This window comes from Dermochelys coriacea, chromosome 17 (assembly GCF_009764565.3).
Source record: "Dermochelys coriacea isolate rDerCor1 chromosome 17, rDerCor1.pri.v4, whole genome shotgun sequence".
Lineage (NCBI taxonomy): Eukaryota > Metazoa > Chordata > Testudines > Dermochelyidae > Dermochelys > Dermochelys coriacea.
The window spans coordinates 13686076-13712123 of NC_050084.1; the positions used below are offsets into that span (position 1 = coordinate 13686076).

The 26048-nt window shown below is 39.9% G+C and overlaps 1 protein-coding gene and 1 long non-coding RNA gene across 4 annotated transcripts in view; one reads left to right on the forward strand and one right to left on the reverse strand.

The window, feature by feature from the left end:
- CALN1 (calneuron 1) overlaps window positions 1-10088 on the forward strand; it is a 193076-nt gene extending 182988 nt beyond the window's left edge. For all 3 annotated transcript variants that reach the window (XM_043499433.1, XM_038376153.2, XM_038376152.2), the window contains one exon: window positions 2275-10088. In XM_043499433.1, the coding sequence (XP_043355368.1) occupies window positions 2275-2402 (128 nt within the window). In that variant the 3' untranslated portion in view covers window positions 2403-10088. The remainder of the gene's footprint in view (window positions 1-2274) is intronic.
- LOC122456989 overlaps window positions 1-26048 on the reverse strand; it is a 77230-nt gene that overhangs the window by 18558 nt on the left and 32624 nt on the right. The window lies entirely within an intron of this gene.

Below are 26048 nucleotides of genomic sequence, written 5' to 3' on the forward strand. Positions count from 1 at the left end.
TTTCCATTTGCCAGTGTTCTAGATAACACACAGTCCTGTTGATGGTCTTCCTTTCTAAAGAAGAATGCAGCTGGCCGAGTATAGAGAGTGTGCTGGGGTGCATAGGATTTCTTATTTCTGACCACCTAAATATGCCTCATCATATCAGTGAGACGCATGAAATAATTTTTCATTTGTAGAATATAAATTCAATATGTCAATCTATTAAAAATGAATACAAGGGACTGATCAATACAGTGATGCACAATACAAGAACCAAGAGAAGAGAAGTAGGCAGACAGGAAAAATATCAGAGAATACTAGATATCCTAGGCCTGATTCTAAATCTTAGTTATTTCCATGTAACTTCTAGCATAAAATAATGAATCAGTATTGGATGAAAAAAAAAAAAGGGAAGAAAGTAACAATGAGAAGATCGAATAGGAAAAAGGTACAGGCTGGAGTTCAGGATTTTCTCTTTTTTTTATGATTAATTATTATTAATTCCCCACAAGAGGAAACAGTATACAACTGCCACAATGGGGATTTTTACACTCTCTCTGCATGGAAATTACTTGACTCCCCTATTGGTTTCTCTGACCTAGGAAAAAAAGGATGCTAAAGAAAGCCATTTCCATCAAAATACCACCTTTTGAGAAGGAGTAAGGATGTACTGAAGTGTTATTGCAGGGCAACCAACGTTCATATGGGAGTGGGCATTACAATTCAAATTTCCTTACCACCTTACGAAAGAGGAAGAAACAGTAACACTCAGAATTGAATATCTGGAGCTTTCCAACAGTTATGAACAGTTTCCCCCTCCCCCTACACACACTTTCTGCATGCCTTTGGATATTCAGGTTCCAGCTGGCATCAGAACCAGAAGGGCAGAGTATCATGAGATAAAACCCATTCTCATGAAACCAAATACAGATTTCATACTTCCTGCAACAGCAAACTTAATGATACGCTGAGTTGCTATAGCACTTTAGTACTGTAGCAGAGGCTCCCTAAGCACTTGCCAAATACTAAATCGTTACAATAACCCTGCAAGATGGGGAGATGGAGACCTGGAGGGGTAAACTGGCTTGTACAAGGTCACTGTGTGAGCCAGTGGTAGAGATTAAACACAAAAAGCCACCATAACTCCTGACTTCGAATATTGTATTTTGACAAGTAGACGATACGCCCGTTTTTCTACAGGATATTTAGAGAAAAGTTTGCCCACTGTTCTGCAAGTCATTTTAAGTTTAATATGTCTCCTTTTGCCTGTACACTGAAAACTTTGAATGCGCTTCCAGGAAGTGATGACGCCATATTTAACTATGGCAATTGGGCACAATATTTAGAGCGAGTTGTCTGACAAGTCCCTGATCTGGAATACTCTCTGCTCAGTTCCCAGCACCTCATTTCTGAATTGCTTCCAATTTGGCTACATCTTTTCAGTCAAGACCAACACAAATGATTTATAAGGAAAGATTAATGGAACTATATTTAAAGGACTGAAAAGATGATCAGTTCATGGATTAAACAGCAGTAAATGTAAACCCTTCTAATACTTGTAAACAGTGTTTCAATGCCAAGAGGAGACAGCAATGGGTTAGGAGTTTTAACTAGGAGCAATGGGTGACGTTAGTGAACATGCAGGGTGAATACGATGAGAATTGATCACTTGATTGTTTTACAAGCCTTTTGGACAAAGCACTAGAAAATACACTGCAAGAGAGCAAATCCTGCATTGACAGAAAGATGCACTAGAGTACCATAATACACGTGTGTCATCAATATAGAATCCAAGTGAAGTTTCCAATGTTGCTCTAAGGACTATAAAGGAAAAACTGATCTGGGGTTGTGCTAGGATACCTGGCGTATCAGTCTGTATTGAGAATAAGAGGGCTTGAATTTACCCTTTGAATTTAGCATGTGCCAGGACTGGGCAACATGTGGCTTGACAGTCTCCCTTTGAAGTGCACAGTGGAGAATTTAAATTACTAGTATGGAAATCCAGGGGTGGAAATCTTTCTGGAAATGTAACTTCTTAATCAGAAGTCAAATAACTGGGGCTGGCTGGAGTCTGGGGGAATCTCAAAGGAATAGACTAGAGGTTTAACCATTCAAAAAAAGTCAGACCAGTGAAAAGGGTGGGGTAAAATTCAATTGATATGGATTTTTTTTTTTGCACGCAGAGAGGCTACAGATGCAAGAGATGTTAAGTGCTTATTATGATACAAAAAAACTGGTGAAAGACTAAATACTTCCAGTTGTAATACTTGTCTATTTTTCCTCCCACTTTAGTTCACTCCCAGAAACAGAACAGACAGACCTGTGTACGGAAGAGCCTTATATGTGCATTTGCCATGGCCTTTATTATAAGCGTCATGCTGATTGCAGCCAACCAGATCCTCCGGAGCGGCATGGAATAGCCTTTCAACGTAACACTGTGAACCAAACTAATCATGCATGCACATGCCAACGGGTGAACTTTTTCCTCAATCAACTTTGAAAAGGGAAAGAAAGAGGCGGGCAAATAAAGAACCAGTCGACAAGGAACCCGAGGCCAGCAGTGTAATACGTCTTGTGAATCAACTACATCCTCTTGGCAGGGACATAAAAGGGCTGTCTTAATGCTTTAATGGTTTTGTTTCCTAATGCAATAATTCAGGACTCCTGTATGTTTATTGCTTCAAAACAGCGGTGGTAATTTGGAGGACTCACTTTCATCCAGAGTTATATTTTGTGATTCTGAAGAAGCTCAGCCTTATGAGCTATTTTTGTGGGGCTGTCTTTTAACCTAGCGGGCCAACAGACTATTTTGAGTAGCTTTCCAGGAGTCCCATGTTCCCAGGAAGTCTATCATAGTGTAGCCACAAGCAAATACAGTTTGTTTTACTTCACCTATTTTGCTGTGTTTTCCTTTATGACTGTGTACTCCAGTCTATGGCATTGGAGGGAAGCTAAAAAGTCCTTGTATAGCATTTTCAAATTTTAAAAAGGAAAATTTGCTAGTGTTGTGCAATTTCTATTTTTTGGTTTTAAACCCACCTTTGACACAAGATTGTGGGGGAAGCACTCTGCTATTTTTTTGTTGTTTCAATCAGGGCTTTTAAAAGAAGGAAAAAAAAAAAGCTTGCTTTAGCACATGGGCATTTTAAAAATCTGTGCACAGTCTTCCTACTGAGTCTGCAGCCAGCGCTATCAATTAAAGATCATCACATTTGGCTCCATCTGTGCATCAGAGGTCACTCACTGGTTTTCAGCAAACTCGCTTTTGCCCTTGCTCTAAATTGGTCTTGCATAAGCTTCTCAGACACCAAAAATCCTAGGAGAACTCTTCCAATAAAAACAATATTTTTTTTGAGTCCTGGCTCCAATTACATACTTTGTTATGGAAATGAGGCATCAGAAGTCTCTATGCTAGGCACCTTCTATTAAAAAAAGGTATATATATAAAGTATCTCACACCTTTGACTTTTTGGTGGTGTTCGTTTTGGATCATTCGACTGTTCTGTCTTATCAGGGGCAGTTTTTCCCCTCGTGCGTAGGCTCATGGGAGAGAAAACTGAAAAGCAGAAAGCAACAAGCAGTGGAAGAGCTCAGACTAGAAAATACTGCCATATGTTACATGGCACGTCAGCCGTTCAGATCCTGAGTTACTCATTTTTCCTGGAAGAGATTTTCATGAACGGCACAAACAAGATCAGGGAGTTATGTAGACAAAAGGTACAACACGTACTGGGATGAGCACAAGGACTACGCATGCTTGATGCCAGGATCAAATATGGAATTTTTATTTTTTTAAAAGAGGCACGATCCTTGCATTTAGCTTTGAACGATCCTCGCATGATCTGGATACGAGGTGGGGGGAAGTCACCTGCTATTGTCAAATGAACAGCGTGTGTCTGGGGAGGAGAGAAGGCATAGGCTGTATTTCTTTAGATTCCTGAGTGTAGGGTTAGAGCCATAAGAGCTGCAGGAGTCTAGTGCTGCCAGCTACGTTAGATGCCCCCAAGGGGGTGGAAGGCATCACTGTGAAAGTGGGGTCAAGGAGCAGATGCTTCACTTTTTTAAAGGGAGGCAGAGCTTCATCTCCAACTAGACTGTCAGAGGAACTTTGGGTGTGCCAGCCACAATCACTGCAGAGACGCACAGTGCTCCATTCCTTCTCTCCCCCCTACAATGCAGCCAAGCATCTTAAACCCTGATCCGTCCTGAAAACTAACATGTCTTTTTGTTTGCCTACCAGGTTGGTCTGTTACATGTCATGCGTATTTTTATTTGGGCTGATTAGAAAGTGATCACAATGGAACCATTCCTTCCTCTTCTTCTGCCTCCTCCATCTACAGACACTTCAGCCATTTACAATGGAGGTGTTCAGTATCTGTCATGGATCTGCATTCCTCTTCCCCCCACCCCCAAGCCTGAATCCACAGTCTTTTCATGATCCATCTTTTCCCTGTTTCTGAGCAAGACAACTTTAGTTTTCAAAGCAACCATGGAATTTTTCTGCTTAGGTTTCAGGACATGGTGCGCGTGTGCACACACACACACCCTTCATTTCTGTTGTACTGTGGCCAAAACTGGATCAATGGGTAGAATATTCTCTGAGAAGCATTCCTTCTCCCAGAAGGAGAGATTTACGTACGGTATGGGACAGGAACGGACTTCAAAACAAAACCAAATCCTGGGAGAGTTCTAAACACATGCTTCTTGTCACTAGGGACCAGAGAGAGAGTTAAAGGCTTTCTGCAAGGGACCCGGCAGATCTAGTCGACTAATGAGCATTGAGATCTTGATGCTGTAAATGTGGATGACCGTTTCACGTCTCAGGGGCACGATGAAAGTGGCATCACTGGAACACAGCATCAACACTACTTATCACTGGGTGATGTTTATTAACAATTTGCAGTTATTGCCTGGAGGCTTAACTCTTCTTGCTTAATATTCCTAGTTGCCTGGTGGATGGACCATATTGGTGCCTTTTGAAAGTTAGAAGCCAACATTCCACATGGAGAGCAACTGAAGCAAAGACAAGCGTTAAGTTATGGTCTGACCCAGCCCCCCCCAGTTCACTTCTTGGGGAGCTGGATCAGATCACTGGGGCCAAATCCAAAGACCCTTCCCTCAGGCACAAAACTCCCATTGACATCAGTGCGAGTTTTGCCTGAGAAAGTTTGGCTCCGGGTACCTTAACAGATCAACAAGGGCATGTTGATCAGTATAGTAATAGTAAACGAAAGTCACCAGCGTTTGGCAAGTCTAAATTACTTTAATCATCCCCATTCCCTGAAAACAACCCATGGATTTCAGTAGGTGTGTGTGTTTACTGTTTTAGTTTACACAAAAAACAGGATTGTAATTTCATATTGTTCAGCATAAATATTAAATTGCTACTACTAGAATGTTATTAGGTTACATAAAAGGACTCAAAAACATGTTCCCGTTCTTAGTCAGTTACTCAGAATAAGAAATCCAAAGCCATGTGACACTTGATTCATAAATAGGAATTAGACTTTGAAAACTGATCCTTGACCACAGTTAAAAAGCTCTGTTCTCATTCCCCGCATGGGAGGGGAGCCTGGCATGCATCAGGAGCGGGATAAATCCCGCCCTCCAAAATACAGGCACACAGTACTGCATGTTTAGTAATATTATTAACTACAGCACATGGGCATGTCTTGCACATCGGTAACTCATTCCACACCTTGCATAGCAACACTGCAAGTTCCATGGGAATTTCAGGGGCTGCTCCACATTGCCATTTGGTATGAAAAGGCAATCGCTAAGGCAACCCTGGCTATACAAGACATGCACAGTGTCACAGAAACATGCAACAGTTTGTTAAAGAGAACACAGCCCAATTTCATTAGTGTTGGTCAAACGGTATTCAAGCCAAGAACTGATAAACTTAGCCTGCCTTTTGGTTCATGCATCATTCCCAGATTCTGAAAATACACTTGTATCTAAGGGCTTGTCTAGGTGGAGGGTTGCACTGGTTTGTCTAACTATGTGAAATTCAAGAGATTAATTTAAACTGGTGGAAAACCTCCAAGTGGACACACTTATTTCAGTTTAAGCGTAGTATTCTGGTTTAGCTAAACCAAACTAAGACAATGAGTGTGTGTGTCCACACATTTGGATTGCATCAGTTTGATCAAACCAGTGTAAGTCTGCGTATAGAAAAGCCCTACATTTTTGCTACTGATTGGACGGTTCTTATGTCCATTTGTGAATGGACAGCTACAGGCATCTGCAGTTTGCCGTGTGGGATTGATCATATGGATTTTAATGCTTCCTATTGGAAGGACAAACTTTTTAAAAAACAGGCGACTACTGAACAACAAGAAAAAGCCCATCTGATAATAATTGGAGAGGCATTTGGTATTTGCCAATATTACTGTGAACATGGACCGAATCTGGAAGTTCATGAGCAGCTAAGCATATGAGCCTCCCAAAAAGCTGAATGAGGTTGTTGGTTTGTTTGCTACAGTGCCAGCTTGCCAAACCTGTGTAGAGCTGGGTAAGAATCTATGTAAGAAGGATTCTGGCTCGGTCTTACGTGATCCAAGATGAAATTTTCGGCTGGTTCAGGAATATTTTTCATCCTGACACTTTACATTTAAAAAGGTAGATCCTGGTTTTCAAAAGATGTTGAGCACCTGGTCACTTTAGTTGGAATTCTAGGCACTCAGCACCTCTGAAAGTCTTTTGAAGCTTTCGTAGGGGTTTATTTATGGTATATAGTCTTGGATCAGGAAGCAAGACAGCTTTCTGTTTCTTTAATCTTTTGCCCTATAGTAACAGAGAATCTCTGGGCAGCCTCAAGTTGAAGTGGTGGATGAATAAAGCTGCAGCTAGGGAATAAGCGAGTGGGTCAAAAAACATCAGAAGTAGCAAATTTACATAATCAGCAGCTGAGCAAACTGAACATGGTAGGCTCACGCCGTCCAACTAGCAAAGTTACAAAAGCACCAGAATCGACCTTCACATAGCTTACACCTTTAACCACTGCCAAAGGAGAATCTGGAGTCAGATCCAGTATCTGTGTGGACTGAGATGAAGTACAAAATGCTACCATGCAGCATAACTGGGAACAATTGTCTGCTACCAAGTTGGTACTCACACCCTTGTTAAGGTTACAGTAAGATTTTCCACAAGAGAATGGTCGCAGTAAATTTGGGTAGGAATTCAATTACCAGTCAGGAAATATGAGCATTCTGCCCAGCCATATCTTAGAAAATTGACTCTCTGGAATAGTTATCTAATGAAAGTTAGCCACTAGTGTCACTTTCCTTTACACTTCACTGTAGCTACACATTTCCAGGGTCAAAGAAAACTCTAAACACCACCTCAACACACGCACTGAAAATGTCTCAAGTCGTCTAGGCTAATACAGAGAGTTCAGCACCACAGATTTTATCCCCCATCAAGAGTTGGGCATTGAGAATTCTGTCTGAACCCATTCATTAGCTCTGGTCTCTAATGCTACCTCCATGGCCCTGCTACCTAGCCTGCCTAATCAGCTTTGCACCCCACAGAATCTCCCCAGGAGCCTCTGACCCGAGGTGGCAGAATAGATAGGGGCAGAACATGGAAAGAGTGTAGAACATGGAAGAGGACACTTTCTTCTCAGCCCACCCCTTACTCCTCCCACAAGATAACCCTAGTCTAATCTTGCTGAGGCCAGAGTTAAAGTTGTGATTTTGAGGGACTGGGTACAGACAGTTCACACTGAGTATTCTAGGTGTGTACTCGCACACTCATGTTTAGATGTCAGGACTTATGAATTGGTTGGTCAGGAAGCTGCTTGGTCAGGGAGTTTGCCAGTAAAAACCACACCATGTCCTTGAATTCTAGTGACTATCAAAAAAGGTAATGCAATTGCACAACCTAAATTCCACATTAACCAAGGGGTTTAGATGATTTCAAGAATATGTCATCAACCTAAGATTATCAGTCACAGCATCCTAGTGAGCGCTCGTCTATGTTATTGATCTGAATGAATGCAGAAAGCCCAGAACAAAGACTGTACAGCAGTTAGGTCGATGGGTGTTAGATTAGAGGGAGAGCGAATCTTTCTGTGCTTAAAGTGTGTTCTGGCTTCCTATGAAGAACTCAAAGAATGCCTGATGGAACTCAGTACAGACTGACCCCTGTCCACAGTTCCAATCCTATAGATGAAATTCCATTTTGAAGTGCTCGCATAATACAAGGAGATTTACGCCAGTCTCTCTCCCTTATCCATTCAAGATTTTATACTCAACTGCAACTTTTATGCACTTGTATACACACACACACACACACACACACACACACTGCTGTCAAGAACTGTTGTCCCTCAGAAGCAAGAAATTAACAGTTCCAATATAGCTGTAGGTCTGTGACAGGAGAAATGGTATTTTGATCATCCACAGAAAGAAGAATGAGAATCTCTACTTTACCACCAGATACAATGAATTATTGAGTTTCGGGTCTTTTAAAAAATTGGTCATCTCAATCTCATAAGAGCTTTAACTCTGACCAAGTGTCTTGATTCATATATATTCATGCTTAAATGAAGGAACAACAAGTCTTATAGCAGCCATATTTTAGTGAAATAATAGATTATACTCTAACTGATGTCAGGAAATCTAGTGGCAGAGCTGTCACTTTCTAGGAAAGTAATGGGCTTCATTCTAAGAATTTAATATAGAACATTCACTTTCATCTCCATTTTGGCTGCCACTTTCATGAGGACTAACACTGATTTTTATTCACGTACGTGAATTTTAACTTTCTGGGTCAAAGGCAACACTCTGATTTCTGCCAGAAATACTTCCTATAAATCTCGGGAATATTCAGCATCTCTGAATGGACTTTGCAATTTAAATCTTCAAATTCTAATGCGCTCTCATTTGGAAGGAAGAGGGGCAAGTTAAACCCTAGTGTTCAGCTAAAATCCATGGCAACTTTGCTTGCAGTTGAACAGAATTGGGAATGCATGACTTCCCCTCCCTGCCCTATGGTCAGCTACACTGAAAATTCCCCTTTGTAGGGGAAGGGATAATGGGAAGAGTTGGAGTGGTGAGTTTCTTCTGAACCATCCAAGGAGAGATTTGAAATACCAAAGGTCATTCCAGGAAGCTGCAGCAGCAACCAGAGATTCTATTAGCTTCACATTTTTATTTGTTGAAAATTTTCTGACCAGCTCTACTCATTCAGTATTGTCAAAACATGCCATTCTGAAATGGTTCATTTTTGACAGAGACAGATTTTGAAGAACTTTTCCAGCTACAAGGCGGACATGAGAGCAGAACCTGACCTTTTTGATCTTGAAACAGATGTTTCAACAATTGTTTCACAAAAACTTTCAGAACATTTCGGTTTAGTTCCAATGCAGAACAAACCCAGATTTTGAAGCCTTGAAAGTTTTCACGGGCTTGTATTGTTGTTTTCTGTCCAGTCCTATTCAAGAGTGATCATTAACAGGATCCTAAAGAGAAGTCTGTCTTTGCTTTCTTTTTAAACTGCATTCCTCTTAAAATTAACTCACATCTGCTAGTCCTGTGTCTGAAACGGCAAATCCTTCCTCACATGGCTCCTGTGACTAAATCCCTGACCCTGCGAACAATTATGCATGAGCTTCACTTTACGACTGATTAGCCCACTGATTTCAAAATTAGGCATGCCCATGTTTGCAGAATTGGGGCCTAAGAGATCAGGACCCTCGTATTGTACATCTGTTTTGATTTTACCTGTAAACAAGAGCTTCTATTTTCATATTCTTCCAGACTAAAACACAGTATTAGCATTCCTGCCATCCTTGTCTAGACATGCCAAACTGTTCCTGCTTCATTCAGTGGCTCCTGTTCTCACAAATCCCATCAACTACAGTAAACGAATGGGGTGTGATTCTTCTCTCACATACACGAGAGAAATCAGGAGTAAATCCATTGAAGTCAATGGAGTTAAACTGGAGTGAGCTCAGAATCAGCCACGCTGACATTCATTTTATTGAATAATTGAGGCCTACTGGCTCAGCCAAATGAAAGCCCACATTACTAGTTTAATTTATATACCTCAATGTTGCATCCGTAATTATTTCTGCTCCATTTCTCATTCAGTTTTTAAAAATCAGTAATTTTTGCTCATTAACTGAAGACATGGCATTTTAATTAAGAACAATCACCACCCACACATTCAAAACCATAATGGTTAAAAAAAATTAAAAATCTTTGTACAAACCAATGTAAATATTAATATAAATGAACTTGGCATGCAACTTAAATAAATTCTATGTTATTACAATGTTATCTGAGTGTATAAAGAAGTGTATAAAGAAAAACAGATTGCCATATGTACTGGCTGTTTCCTCTAACCAAACACCACTGTAAATATATAATGTGTATAAAGATTTTAATTTTACCATTATTTATGCAATAGAAATAAAGTTTTCGTTTCTTTTGACGAGGGATGAAATTTCTTTTTTGTTCTCATTTTGAAGCAGAGTCATTCATGCCCAAGAATGAGAAAGAAAGCAAGATTTGCATAAAATAAACAGACAGACCCTTTCTTTCTCTCTCTTTCTTTCTGAGGAATACATGAAGATTCAAAAAAGATTTGTTTTTGGCTTTGAAAATAGATTTACATATTATAAAGCTTGTTATTACAAACAGTGCTTTGGGCTGAATACCGGCACCGTCAGTTTCATGCTAGGATCGAGATAAGCATGCAACAACGTTACATAGAGCTTAGTAGGGTACTAAGAGGGGGCTCAACTCCCTTTGTAGAAGTCAGAAATAATTTCCCTGCAATCAGTAGTGTTACAATGATGCAAGCAAATGGACAATGAGACTCCGACTTTGTTGCACTACCGTACTTTCCTGAACAGTTAATGGCCTGATCTGACACCTACCAAAAATCAATGTAATGACTACTGCTGAATTCAGTACAGGTCCAGATCAGATCATTACAGTGTAGGAATGTATACACGAGCAGTAAGAACAGAGAGCTTATCTGAGACATCAGTTCTGCTCCTGACTCTGCCGCTACATAGGCTTCAATACTAAAGCCGCTCCAGGCAGGAAAACCCCTGTATTCTTGAGGGGGCCAGTGTCTCCAGCAAAGTTCTATGCAGCCATTGAGCAGCTTGTAGGAATCGAGCCTGTGTGTGTGTAGTCACATAACCTGCTCTTCATTTTACTCTGATCAATTTTTAGAGATATTCTTCTTCACCCACCTCCCGACTCACATCTACAGTGTGCTTTGAGATCTTTGGATGAAGGGCTGTATAGAAGTGTTTAATATCCCCAGAGCTATTAGAACAGCATTCAAGTCAACTCTTTACCAAAAACAGATCAGAAAGTCTGAAATGAGACTACAACTCTGTGGAGTGACTCCTGACTGCATGATTTGTGCTGTCAAAATTAGAATTTGACAAGTTTTTGAAGTTGCTTACCCATGTCTTATGACAAAGTTGTGTTTTGCTGTTCACTCACATCTATCTTGCAACTACAATTGAGTTGTAAAGGATTTTTTTTGAATAGAAGCACTATACCTGGTATAGAAAAAAGAAAAAACCCTTACTGAAAAAAAAAAAAACTTATGGAAAGCACTTTCCATGGATTAAAAGAAGGAACAACAGGTGGGAAAACTTCAAGAAAGTTGCAGAATTAGTCTCTCTCCAACTCAGGTTCATATATTTATTACACAACTATTTGGACAAAAGTCTGCTGTTTCAGATGATGTTCCTTAAACTTGGAAGGTTCATCAAATTTTACCATGAATGATTATCCATCCACTAATTCATTTTAGTTTTGTTTCTGTTGGATGACCAACACAACCACGATTTGGTTTGCCTATTACATACACAAATAGCAAATTTCAATATGAATAGAACTTAGAGATGACACTTCCACATACCCACGTATCCTCTGTCCATCACCCCCTCTCTTCCTCCACCTGATTTACATCTATAGCATTCATTTGCTAATGCTAATCCAGATGTATATTTTTTTTGGTAAAAAGACTAGTTAATACTGGTAAGGTTTCTTTGTTGTATTAAGTGCAGTTTCAAGTCCTCCATTTTAAATTGGCTCTTTTTAATTAAAAATCTTATCAAGAGTAAGAAACAATGTTTTTGATTTACCTTCCATATTTTTCCATTTATTCTTCCACCCACAGAAGTTATCAAAACATCTGTAATTACTTGCTTAGAAAATTACAAGAGATGTTGAGCACAGCTTCTATACATTATTGTTGAACAGTTTTCATTAGCCTTCTTATTTTCACTTGCTCAGAACTTTCTGCAGCATTTCCCCTTTGGACTGAAAGTTTCTCATGCTCACCCAAATGTGATGTGTGCATGTGCTAGACTTGGAACAAATTCCCGCCAGTTATTTGAGTTAGAAAATGTGTGCGTAGAGGAAAAAAAATACCACCTTTAGTCATTCGAACAGGCTACAATAAAAAAAAGTTTGAAATCTGGAATCAAAATGAAACTCCTCTAGGAGTGGTGCATGGGATTGTCTGCGGTTTAAATTAGATATATTAACTTACTATCAATTTGTGACATACCAAATGCACCTTTACAACATAGCAGAGAATAATACTTCTGTTCAAGTCCTGCTCCCGCTAAAATAAATAGCAAGACTCCGGTTGACTTCAACAAGATGCAGATTTGGTCTTTACAGTTTAATCACAAGTGGTAGTTTAATCACAAGTGGTAGCCAGATATTCAGGCAGAACTTGAGCCAAATTTTACATTCTCCAGTGAATCAATGTTCTGTTGCCACAGTTGGGATAATCACCTTTAAGAAACATCCAGGCAGTCACAGCGTTGACTGTTTATGGATTTCAACTAAAATAAGAGTTTGCTCATTCAAGAATGGCTAAAAATGCTCTATGTCCTATTTAATCCCTAGTATTACACCAGATTTACAATGATTATCAGAATACTGGCCGGGGGGGGGGGGGGAGGTTATTATAGTGCAATTTGATAAATCCAACCTAAACTGGCACACAGCACTGGGAAATGTACTCTACAATGTCAATTTATTGGTAATTATGCATAGTCTGCCTTTTTGGCTTTAGTGCTGGAGCCGAGCTAGAATAAATCCCTCTTAACCCCAGTAGCCATTTAGACTGCTACTTGTCCACCATAAGTGACTTTGAAAATACACTCAAAATACATCCCACATCTAATGAATGAAAGCGGAGATCATTTGAGCCTAGCTTTACAAGTGGCTATAAAAACGACCAATAATAAATAGCTATGTTACCATTTAGATAGATGTGGAACAAAAATCCTGCAACCACTTACCACCCCCCCCCCCAAGTATTCATTCAGTTAAATCCCCCCCCCCCCCCCAGATCTGGTAAAGTAGCTCCAAGGAAAGGAAAATGCACAATTAATTGAAAGTGTCGTCATCCTTTACTTGACCACACAGCAAGTCAGTACTGCAACATTTATAATCTCTAAAAAAAGAAAAGGAGTACTTGTGGCACCTTAGAGACTAACAAATTTATTAGCTCTAATAAATTTGTTAGTCTAAGGTGCCACAAGTACTCCTTTTCTTTTTGCGAATACAGACTAACACGGCTGCTACTCTGAAACCATTTATCATCTCTGCATCCATTAACTTCCTCACTTAACAGCAATCAAGGAAGAAAAGTAATCTTGCCATGATAAAACATTTCGTACTCCAACCAAGATGCTACAGTATCTCTCCAATAGCACAGGGTAAGAACAGTTGGCAAATTTTAAGATGTTAGCCACTAGCCTATCACATTATTCACTTTTTAAAAACAGAAGCTTATTAATAGATTGGGAGAGTTGAAGGTTAGAGATAGCTGGAAAAATCTTTAATATTCCAAATATTTACCAGATGTGGTTTTTAAGACTACACACACACACACACACACACACACACACGTATATTTTGTAATTGCATGGTTGACAACTGCTACTGCTGAGCAGCCTGCAGACAGTAACTCCAGAGTTCATCTCCTAGCGTCAACACTGACTCTCGCTCTGTGGCTGTGGGTAGATCACTTAAAAAAAAAAAAATCTCTGCCTCGGGGATATTTCAAGGATTAAGTTTCTATGGGCCATCTTCGTTCCTAGCCTAAGTGAGATTCGACTCCTTAGGCAAAAATCCTACAGATCACAAAACAGGAAGCCCGTGAGTTTTGGCGCGCTCAGAAAGGAGACTACGCAGTACGGCTACAGGAAAACAAGGTAAGTAACTGCTAACGAGCCACCTCCTGATGAGTCTAAAAAAGCTTGTGCCCTTGTACGCACTATGTCACATGCCAGCCTGCAAAAGCATTTTTACAGTTAGGCTGCAAAACTCCCAAAAATAAAGATTTAAAATGGAAAAGCTGAGAGATCCTTTACTATAATAAGGGTAATCACTGCACGTTACATGGAAAGGCTCTCAAGTGATTGCCGTTTGCAGAGGCTGATTAAATATAAATTAAACTCATCTGCATGCTCAGCAAGAGACATGAATGGAATTGCTAAGGCATCTCTCCCCATCAGCTCTACTCAGTACCGCTAAACGTTTGGTGAAGATCATCTAATGACCGGGCATAACAGGACAGAGGGAGGCTGCTGTAGGAATTCTGGAATGATGCCAAGAACCTGGGCATCTGCTTATTATCAAAATTTAAAACATGTTCACATGCAGAATGGAGTTTAGATGGAGTATGAACAAATTATTATTTTTGTTAGTCCCCTGTTGTTCATGGTGGTCAGAATGTAACTTTTTGTACTTCCACTACTGCATTGCCATCTAATTTTGTTTGCTTCGGGTCATGTGTGTCTCTTTGTGATCTTGATTTCTTGCATAACTGATTCAGATTCACAGCTGTCCACCCCCCTACCATAAAGTGAACAGACAAGTAATTCCTGCTCAGAGACCCAGTCCTGTACTTTCCTTGAAGTACATCCCCAAACATTCTATTCCTGGTTAGGAGGGAAGCAGCATCCACTCACACAGAGTTTTATTTGGATGAAAAACAGCCATTTTCAAATTTGGAGTATTGTTTAGTAAAGACCCAGGAACGGCACTGACAAAAATCGTTAATGGGTACAGTAGCAGGGAAGAAGCCTTCACATGCAACAGAACTATTAGTCATTAACCTGCTTTGCAGGAAAGCTTCATTGTTATTTCAACAGCTCCAAAAGTCTGAGCTACTACGTGAAACGCCTGAGAGAGTCCCTGATCCCAAATACTTTGAAGGCTATAAATTGATTTCAGAAATGGAATTTTACAAATTAAATAGACCATACAGTTTGTATTAACTGGGCAGACATCATAAGAACATAGGCAGAGGGAGCACGTTTGGGAGAGAGAGTTTGGATTCTTGGCTTGTACAGCCAACTCTTCCAAAGACGTGTCATTTTTTCACTGGCACCGTCTTATGCCCCAAAAAACTCATCAACCAACCACTGAAACAAATCACCCTTAACGATAGAGGGAAATTAAATAAATTGAGAAATCCCTACCCTAAGCAGAGGTTTTACCCCAAAAAGGAAGACATGCCAGAGATTCTATGCAGTCCACTAGGGACTACAGTATCAATTTGATGTGGAAGACACTCAGATACTAGAATAATGGGTGGCAGTATAAAATCCTACAATAGACAGGACTATCACTTTGAAAAAATAGACCAAGCCTTACAGGGCTGTTGTGTAGACTGTAATTCAAGTGCTTTGGAGTTTGAAGTGGAAAGTCACTATAGAAGAACAAGTATAGGTGCATAATACTAGTCTACTTGGGCTTGATTTTAATAAGTCATGGATAGTAGGCATAAGTGATTCCATTAAGCTGGGTCTGCTCTCCTCTCTCACACACACACCCTGCAGACCCAGCTTAATGGAATTAATATAATATAAAAAAGGGCCAAACCTTAAGTGTATACCCATATCCAATGCTAAATACCCACACCTGTATGCCTTATTTTCCATGTATTACAATTGTAAATGCAATTACCTTAGGTACCTACACACATGAATTTGCATCCAATTATTAAAGTCAGTGGGACTTCATAAGATCAGACTCTCAGATTCCCATCTTGATCTATCCTAGTTACTTTGTGGGCTGGGGGGAGAAGGATTTTGTCCATCCCCAGTGCGCGCTTGCGCACTCACACAGCTCTAAGTCCAGCGTTCCTACCTTGATTTCATAGAATTCTTTCCCCATATTTTAAATTCACCTGAAAAAATGAAGCCACTATACTCAATCTACCACTCCCTTCCCTGACTATCCCTTTCTCTATCAACTCGGATGCTACAACCATCCTCCCACCACTCAGGCCTGTCACTGGGCAGTTACCTGTGACCTCCTCATTTGCTCATTTGACCCATTTGGTCAGGCCACTGCTAAATCTTTCCGCTTTTCTCTTCCACAATCTCTAAAATCCAGCCTTCCCCCCTCATCATTTCACATCTTGAATTCTGCAACCGCCTTTGTTCTGGCTTTGCTCCACTCCAGCAAAAGTGCTGCTGCCGAAATAAGGTGGTGATCATCTTCACAGGTTAACAGTCCCCACCCACCACGAGCTCTCCTTCACTCCCACATCAACCACAAACTTCTTGGTTTTACCTTTCAGGGACTGAAGAGTTCAGCTCGCCTCAATCTAGCTGGTCTATAACCTAATGCAGTGCTGATCCGTGCCTTGCCTCCATCAGCAAGCTTCTGCCTTAAACATCTCCCTGCTTTTTCAGACATTTTCTTCTTACACATGGGAAAAGCATGGCTAACATCCAAAGAGTCTGTCTTAACCTCCTTAAGACTCTGGTGGTGGGATGCAGAGGTTGCCACCTCCAAGATGCAGAAAAATTGGCCAAAGGCCACCCCCCTGCCATGAAGAAAACAGGTCCTAGTGTCGACTAAAACTTTTCAGTAATTAGCTGTAGAGAACCATTTAAAAACGAAACAGTCTGTGTATGAGGTTAGTTTATCACTTTCTTACCGTACCCTAACATGGTGCTGCAACTGGAGTGTAAATTGTAGACATATCCCAAGGGGGGGGGGGGGAGAAAACCTGGCACATTAAAATCTTTTAACCAGCAAGGTGACAAACTGGCAAGCTGAGAATCCTATGCAAGCCCTACAAAACCTAGCTGATGATCATGGCTAGCCAGGTTCTCTCTTTCTAACCCCTACCTCTGGCCCAAGTTTAAACTAAAATTTAAAAAACCACCACCACTCAAAACAAAAAACAACCTAGTGCTACCCAGAAGTATCAATTCCTCACTGTAGTCATTTGCTTGAATGGCTTATCCTTCCCTCCTACTCTTTTTGCCTGTGCCTTTACATGGTACACCTTCTGAGGCAGAGATTCCTTTCTATATTGTAGAGTATCCCAGCACAATGGGGTCTCAATCCAAAAGAAAGCTTCAGGGTGCTACCACAGTATATTATATTTACAACACCCCCTAGTACACCTGTTGCTGCTAACTGCCAGTGACCTAAAAGTGGAGTAAAGTAATCAAAGCTGGAGTAGTACCTTAATATGATCCAATTATCAGTGTACAGATATTGTCCACCTATAATACTTTGCCCTATACACCTCAAAGCACTTACAGCTTCCTCTCGCACCTAGACTCTATTTGCTTAATGGTACTAATGGGTCACATGAAAGACCAGCTATAATTATAAAGAACTGCTACAGATTCTTATGGGTTTTGCTTTAAATCCCTGGGAGTAAGCCAGTCATTCAATCCTATTCAAATCCAGAACACCCTTTTAGCAAATTACAACGATGCTCCTCAGTGCCACAATTAAATAAAAAAAATTTCAAATATATATCATTTGTATACTATTGAATAGTGCTTTTTATTGGAAAGGGTATGCAATTTCTGTCAAAATGTGAAATCCATATGAAGAGTTTACTGGACTGAATTTCATGATCACTGAGATTAGTGGATAGAACAGAGTTTGCATGTGCAGGTCTGTCTACAGAGGCTTAAGTTAAAATGGAAGACACAAATAAGAATTTAAGGATCCATTGCATTTATAAGTGAAAAAAGTAAATGTTCTGTCAAAAAAGTATGGCATCTCCCCAAGCTAATAAAGCCAGAGGCAACTTCAAATGTTATGCACTGATGTTTAGTTTTTACTTTAGCTGAAAACCTTTGGAGTGCCTGTTTGCTACAAAAGTGTACCAGATCTTCCCTTTCCTGGTTTTGGTTTTGTAAAGAGGGGCAAAGCATTAGTACAGTAGAACCCCAGAGTTACAAACTTACTGGTCAACCATGCACTTCATTTGGAACCAGAAGGAAAAAAAAAAAAAAAGAGATTTGACAGTAAGAAAATTGTTTCTGTTCTTGTTCATTTAAATGGAGATGATTAAAAGCAGCATTTTTCTTCTGCAGAGTAAAGTTTCAAGCTGTATTAAGTCAATGTTCAGTTGTAAAATTTTGGAAAAAATACCCAACCATAATTGGTTTGTTTAGAGTTACAAACAGCCTCCATTCCCGAGTGGTTTGTAACTGAGGTTCTACTGTACATTAAGGTAAAAAGGAACTACAGCAAAATAATCCATCTTTATTTAGGATAAATAACCTCTTTATACGCCTCGCACAGTAAGTATTCATTAGACACTTTGAATGCAACAATTGTGTACACATGGCTTGTCAATTATAATTTGCTGCATATATTTACATAATTGCAAATCTCTATGTTGTTAAAGATCATTCTTAAACACTTATCACTTCAGGATTTCTTTAGACTCCACTGGCCTACAAGTTGTGCATGCAGTAATATTGCAGAAAACGGTCCCTGAAAATTAAAGTGGATTTGTTTTTATAACTCAAGTTTAAAGCTGGAGATATTCCGTGGTCTTAGGACTTGCAATGAAGTGGGACAAGGCTACATCAAAACGTAAACAACTATAAAAGCAAGGGACTAACAGAAGGCATCCATCACCTTGGTAAGTAAGCAATACAACTACATTTAAAGGCTAGAGAGATGGATTGGTTACTGACTGACTAGTGTCGAGTAAAGAAAAGCTTTTACCTGTCTATAGTCAATCTGCGACTTTCTACCCACTGGATTAAAATACTTGTTAGATTATTTATTATCTTTCATGTTCTCGCTAAATTCTACATTTGATTACACCCATTCTGCCTCAGTGGGTTTAAATGAGAGAGATTTTGCCCACTACAATTTCCTAATTGTAGCGTCTAGGGTGTCCAGTTAGAGATTATGCATCTTAACAGAGCATTTACAGAGTTAAAACAAGTCACAAAACCAAAACCACAACAACAGTTTAGGAGAACGATGCTGGAGGAGTTTAGAGAATTCAGAAGTTCTGAAATTTAACCCTTCTGGTGCCATTCCCAAGGCAGGCTTTGATTAGCACTGCCACAAATACCATCTATCAAAAGCACCTAAAAGGATGTACTGTGCAAGTGCTACTTTACTAGATGTCCAATTGCATCTTGCCTATTTATTAAGATGCATTGGTCAAATGCTTATTTCACTCTAATATAAATCAATGCCATTAAAAAAATATCACCAAAAATTAGAAAAAAACCTTGGTGTTTTTAATTTTTCTTTAGACTGCAGGAGGAAGTTTCTTTAATAGATATCAATGGTACAGAAAGCTCTAATATTGACTAGCAGTTGCGGGGTATGCATACCCCGTCCCATTTGGGGGCATGTTGGGGTTGTGATACTACTGTGGTTACAGTCTACCTGACTATCCCTAGCCTGAGAGCAGTTCGGCCCCATGACCAGAGTCTGTATGGCTGACCTGGGAATCAGGGCTGTGTGGCCTCATGGTCAAAGCCAATATGGGTGCCCTCAGGGATCTAGGCTGTGCAGCTTAATAACTAGAGCCAGTACGACTGCTCTGGGGATCAGGGCTGTGCAGCTCAATGGCCAGAACAAGAGGCCGCCATCCGGGGTGGGGGCAGGACGGCCAGCGTAGCGGAATCCGGTCCCTCCCTTCTTCACTGGGTCCCGGCCCAGAGCCTTGTTAGTGATGAGTGTGGTCATCATGCAGTCAGCGTGGATCCTATGGCTACATGCTGACCTTCCTCAGGTGGGAGATACCATTCACACCGCCTCTCTGGGCCACTTCCTACCGTGTCTCCTGAAACTGAGGTCTGTATGTAGTCAGGGTCTCCAAGCCCCTTGGTGTAGGTAGGTCCCTGGGATTCTGACTCCAGCTGGCTGGCCATAGGCAACAGGCCTCTAGTCTGGTCTTTGGGTTCTCTGGTTCCCACAGTCAAGTGCTGAAGCAGCTTCTAAGCAGAAGCCTCCACCAAGCATCCTCCCTCCTCGGTGGTCAGCTTAGAATGAGCTGGGCTGCTCCCTTTTATACCGAGGTGGCAATTGGAACATGCCCAGCATGGTCTTAGGGGTGGGACTTCCACCGCCCATTGTTGGGTTAACCCTTTCTTACCTAGTGTGGGGATATGCACACCCCATCACACTAGCCTATATAAATTGTTAACCCAAGTTTATACAAGCAACAGCACTTGGGTAAAATTTCTTACTGTAACAGCTCAAAATTCCCTGTGCCAGAGATCAATGTAAGCTTTGCCGCAGCATGTGGGCTGGTATGTTTATTTAGGATGGTAGGATAGTAAACAAGTTCTCAAAGGCTGGTTGGACTAAATAGTAGCATTTGGATTCCAGGTCCTTAAAGTTTTGGGCATCTTGGTTCTCACTGACCTCTACTTATCTTCCATTACTTTCAGGTCATGTTTGTTTCAAATGCTGATGTCTGAGATTTAAACAGACTATTGACCTAAAACTCCCCCGATGTCAGAGGGAGTGAAGAATGAATGAAGAATTCAAGATTGTAATGGTCAGAGAAGCCAAAATCCAGATATTTTTTCCTTTGTTCCTTTCCTAAATAAATTCATGTATCGCACAGTCCATACATCCTTTCTGAGGAATGGGAAAAACTTTTGGTTTGCTTTATTTTTCCAATTACACTCGGCATATGCAAGATCTACCTTAATTAATGCAAGCTTATTATTAAATTAGAGCACCACACAATCAAGTATTAGATTAAAAAAGGGGGGCCAAAGAGGTTTAGCTGATTGGTTTATTGGCTTTTTAATCAAGGTTTTAATTAAGTCGATACAATTGAATGCTTAAATATTGACTGAATAGTAATATTAATTGCCATAGGAACTGGGAATACACATCTCTGGGGACCTAATTAGATTAGGTTTTTTCCCTTTCTTTGTTGCCCCTCAGCCTTCTCTTTTGCTACATCTTAAATTTTTGACACAGTGGCTCTACTGATCCCAGGGAAACACATTCAGTGTAATTAAGTTAATTTATCAATAATGAAATCTGTTAACTGAGTTTCTTTGGAACTTATATTTAAAAATCTCTCAACTACCCCCAAAAGAGCAGCTTATTTTGCATACATTTACATAAACATACATACACTGGATTTGTCAAGACTGAAAACGTGTCCCTATTTATAGCCATTGTTGGCCACATCATGGGAAATGAATGGATGTTACCCATAGTATCGAGAGGCAAAGTCATTGCTGGCACTGTGAAATATAGTTTGGTTTGAAGCAGAAGTAAACTCCATCTGTACAATCCAATTTCAGCTTACCCCCCTCCTCTAAAAAAAAAAAAACAAAAACAAACAGCTAAATTTTATTTTAACTCCATGCACACAGGACCTCCCCAAAGATGGAACCCTAGTGAAGCAGACAAAATAATGCCATACAGTATCTCTAGCAGTCCTATTGGATAGGGCTACACTATGTGTTACCATACACGTTTCTACTGCATGTTCTGGGAAAAAAATCACAGGAAAATACAGCCCATAGAAAAATGGTTCCTATTGCTTTATCAGTCTAGCATTGTGCCGGTTACAGCATGTGTGTGTTTTCCTTTCAGTAGCAGTAGGACATGCTGATGTGACTACTTTGGGAAGGGGCAGAAGCAGACCTTCCTACACAAGGCATCATTCCGATCACTTTTTGGTGCTCACCACTCAAGTGATTCTGTGAAGATCAGAAAGTATGAATAACCTTGCCCACTGCTTCAAATGAAACAAGTGAGCATATTCTTGAGATTGTCAAGCGCTTTCTAAGCAGTTTTCAGTACAGTCCATGCAGCTGGATGCAAGATATATGCTTATTTCAGTGGGAAACAATTAGTCTTGCATTTTATGTTCTTGCCCACTATGTGCAATGGAAATATCTTGAAATAGCATAAAGACACCTTCCCCCTCCCATGTTTCTTTGATATACTCAACTTCCTTTACCTAGAGAAATAAAACAGCTACACTGCGCGGGTGAAGATTAAAATGAAGCTGGAACACCTACAGAAAGTGCTACTTACCTCCTCACTTATTTTCACTGGCTTCTTAATTGGTTCTGCAGGAATGCCTATGATTCCTGCCAAGAGTGTGTGTGTGTGTGTGTGTGTGTGTGTGTGTGTGTGTGTGTCTGTCTGTCTGTCTTTCTCTCCACACACTTATAGACTATGCAAACCCTTTCTAAAAGGAATCTTAACATTGCAAACATTTTCACAGGAAATAAGGATTCTAGCAGTCTCTCTCTATTGAATTATTAACAGCTGTTCATTCTCTCCCATTAATGTACCTGTATAAAGCACGGTACACCTGCCTGGACTTTGTACTTATACAAATCTGTACAATTCCAGACACTGCAGCAACTGTGTATTTCTTTAAAATAACCCTAATAATTTCACAAGCATTACACAGATTTTAAGTGTAAACCCTGCCAACGTAAGCTAGGGTGACCAGATAGAAAGTGTGAAAAATCGGGACGGGGCTGGGGGGTAATAAGCACCTATACAAGAAAAAGCTCCAAATATTGGGACTGTCATTACAGGTATGAAATAGCAGCCTCAGTACAAAACACTTTGTAAGAGATTAGAGCTAGAGAAACTCGAAAATCTGGTAAGCAGTATTTATAGTTCTCATTGAAGCCTCACTTCATCCGTAAAGACCACATGGAAAGTAGAAGTCGGGTATAGGGTAAGGGGTTGTTTGGAGGAAGTTTTGAACTAGGCTTTGGAGATGAGGTTATGACATTCACCCTTCCCACTACAAAGAAGCCAGCACTAGCGATATTCATCACAGGACAGACACCCAGAAGCCCCATTGGGAGGGTGCAATAGGTCTTTTTGCTGCAGGGATGAATTTCTCCCTAGATGCATAAAAATCAGAACTTTTGCTTAAAAGCAACCAATGAGGCTTAAGTACTTATGATCTTGGAAAAAAACTTTCTTCTCCCCCCCCCTCATTCCAGCTAGGACTGCAATCCTAAGCATTCAAATGAAACAAGGAATGTGATCTTTAATATGCCCAGGAGCCAGACTGGATGGACAGAAGCCACAGCTCATTGTGTTACGTGCTCAAGTATTCTGCTCAGTCCAGCTCAGCTCAGACTTCTGGGAAATATCTGGAACAGGCTGGTGCTTAGCATGTACAGAGGCCTAAAATACATATTAGATTGTCAATTTTTCCCAAGTCACCTTTGGCTTCTTTCCCTCACTTGACCACATAATTGTCCTCCCATCCTTTCTGCCTCATTTATTTAGGCAAGGCTTTTCAAAACACTCCTAAGAGTAGAGTGCCCAACTCCCATAGAATGCAAATGGGAGTGAGAGTTTAAATCCCTTGGGCGCCTTTGAAAATTCCAACCTAAACTTTTAGGGGTAGAGATGGTCTTACTCTGTATGTACAGCACCTAGCACAATGGAGCCCTGATCTTGGTTGGGCCCTTAAGGCATGACTGTACTGCTGCTTATAAATCTTGCCCTCTAGGTTTGAAGCAGCCACCTTCTTCTCACTCAAAAAAAATAAATAACTACAAATTAAGATAGAGTAATACAAGTAATATTACTATGAAGTATGATCTAAGTAGTATTCATCCATTCTCCAGCTAGGGGTCATAACCATTTCTCTCATTTAGATAGCAAGCTATTCAGGGTAGGAACCTTGTCTTCTGCATTTATAAAGCACTATGCATGTCCATGATGCTCCAGTTATTAGAGATGGTCTTACTCCCAAGTTTTAGGTGTATTCATATCCCTGCATATTAAACCACTGGCCCTCTAGTGCTGCTTAGATGCCACTGTGCTTCTGGCCATTCAGAACTTTAAGGTAGCAGGGAGGATAGAATTCACTAGAGGCAAGAGAGACTCTCCACTATGCCCAGCAATATATGTTCTCCGACACACACAGCACTCACCATATCCAGTACAGTACAGGGCTATAGTACATGTTTCAGTACATACACATGATACTTCGTTACCTGAGGTTTAGGTTAAGGACCACCGCAGTTGCTAGCACTAGTAACTCAGAATGAAAAAAAATATATATAACCTTTTTGAGTTACGAGTCATGGTATCAAAAAGAGCTGACAGTCTGTGCCCTTCAGAAGTGGGGCAAATCTAAATCCTCACTCCTTTAACTACCCAATATATGCCCACAGTTGGATTGTAGGTACAGAAGGCAGCTACCAGAAAGAAGCCACCCTGTCAGACAAGAAGGAGTGCATTTGAAAGTGGAATAGCTGTGTACAAATAAAATAATATTGAATTAAGACTTGTCCACAGTGAATTAAATGGGACCAATTTAGAAGGATATTAATGTTTACATAGATAAATCTAGGTCCCCGGGTGCTTTTCAAACCATTCTTTGTGCTATAAAAAGTAGCATTAAAAAGCCATGAAATACCTGGGTTTTTTTTTTATTGTTAGAAACCTTTTTAATCTAGGAAGTCCCATCTGCTATACTTGGGGCTCAGCCTTAGTGTAACTGCAATATTTTTCCTGAGCCCACACCAGAGTTTAGAGAAAGAACAAGTTCAAATGATCCAGCGCTTATGCCATGTAGAATATTTATATCATAAAATGGCAATTGGATGCATTTATAAACAGGGCTCATCATCAAGGATCTCAACACTATTTGGTAAGTGCAGACAGGGTGGACTGATTTAAAGCAAAGTGATTTAAGCCATGATTAAATTTAAACCATGATTAAATTTGATCATTTAAATTAGCAAGCGAGAAACCTGATTTAAATAATTTCAATCTTGTATTGCACTCGTACTTTTTAGTTGTTTTCTTAAAGCAAAGGTGATTCTCACTGGCTGAGAACCATTAAAACATGTTGTTGATTTGCAACAAGCCCTTATACAAAGTTTGGCAAAAAAAAAAAAAGTACCAATCTGTATACATTTAAGCAAGTATATACTTTGACATACAGTAAAAGTAAAAAATTAAAAATCGAATGGGTTAGAAAATGGTTGATTGTACATTTCTTATTTATTAGGGTTGTTTACTTGAAATGTGTGTCAAGATGCACTGGGATAGAAATTGGAATTCAATTAAAAATATACAAAACGAACATTTAAAAATATTTACTTGTTAGATAAAACTATCTTAAATGGTCGATATACAAGAAAAACAAGCAAATAAAAAGACATCACAAGTTTTGCTTTTTAAACTGATTGTATTAAACAATGGAAGTAGAGGCTATAGTTGGTGAGCTGAACTGACTGTTTGTGGTTCTCATCATCCATTTCCTTCAAGATTTCTGGACTAGTAAGTCTCATTCTGCATGCCCGTTTTTATTTATCCAGTGGAAAACAAGCCTTCCTGCATTTTCACCTTCTAATCAATTTTTCAACTTTGACTGAACTAGTCATTACACTGAACTAGTTAAATAAACTGAAATGAAGAAAATAAATGAAGAAAATACTGTCTCTCTGCACCCGCACAAGAGGCTACAGCTGTCAAAAGCTGGTTTTAGCACGTGAACAAACTCTGTTGCAGGTACGTAGTCAATGACATCCACCACTTCAGTGGTTTGACTTTCTTTAAAAATTTGGCAGCAGGCATGTACTGCTTGATTTAAAAATAAACAAAAAATCCAATTTGAAATTACTACAATCTATGTTAAGGCCAGAACACAGTATAATCTAGTAAAATTTACATTAAACATTTCATGAGAAAACTATTTTGATTTTTATAAATCATTTTTATTTATCCACCTTGAGAACTAAACACTGTGTTCTGAGCTGAACAAAAAGAGAAAATGAAGACAACTTTTGCTGTGTAGTT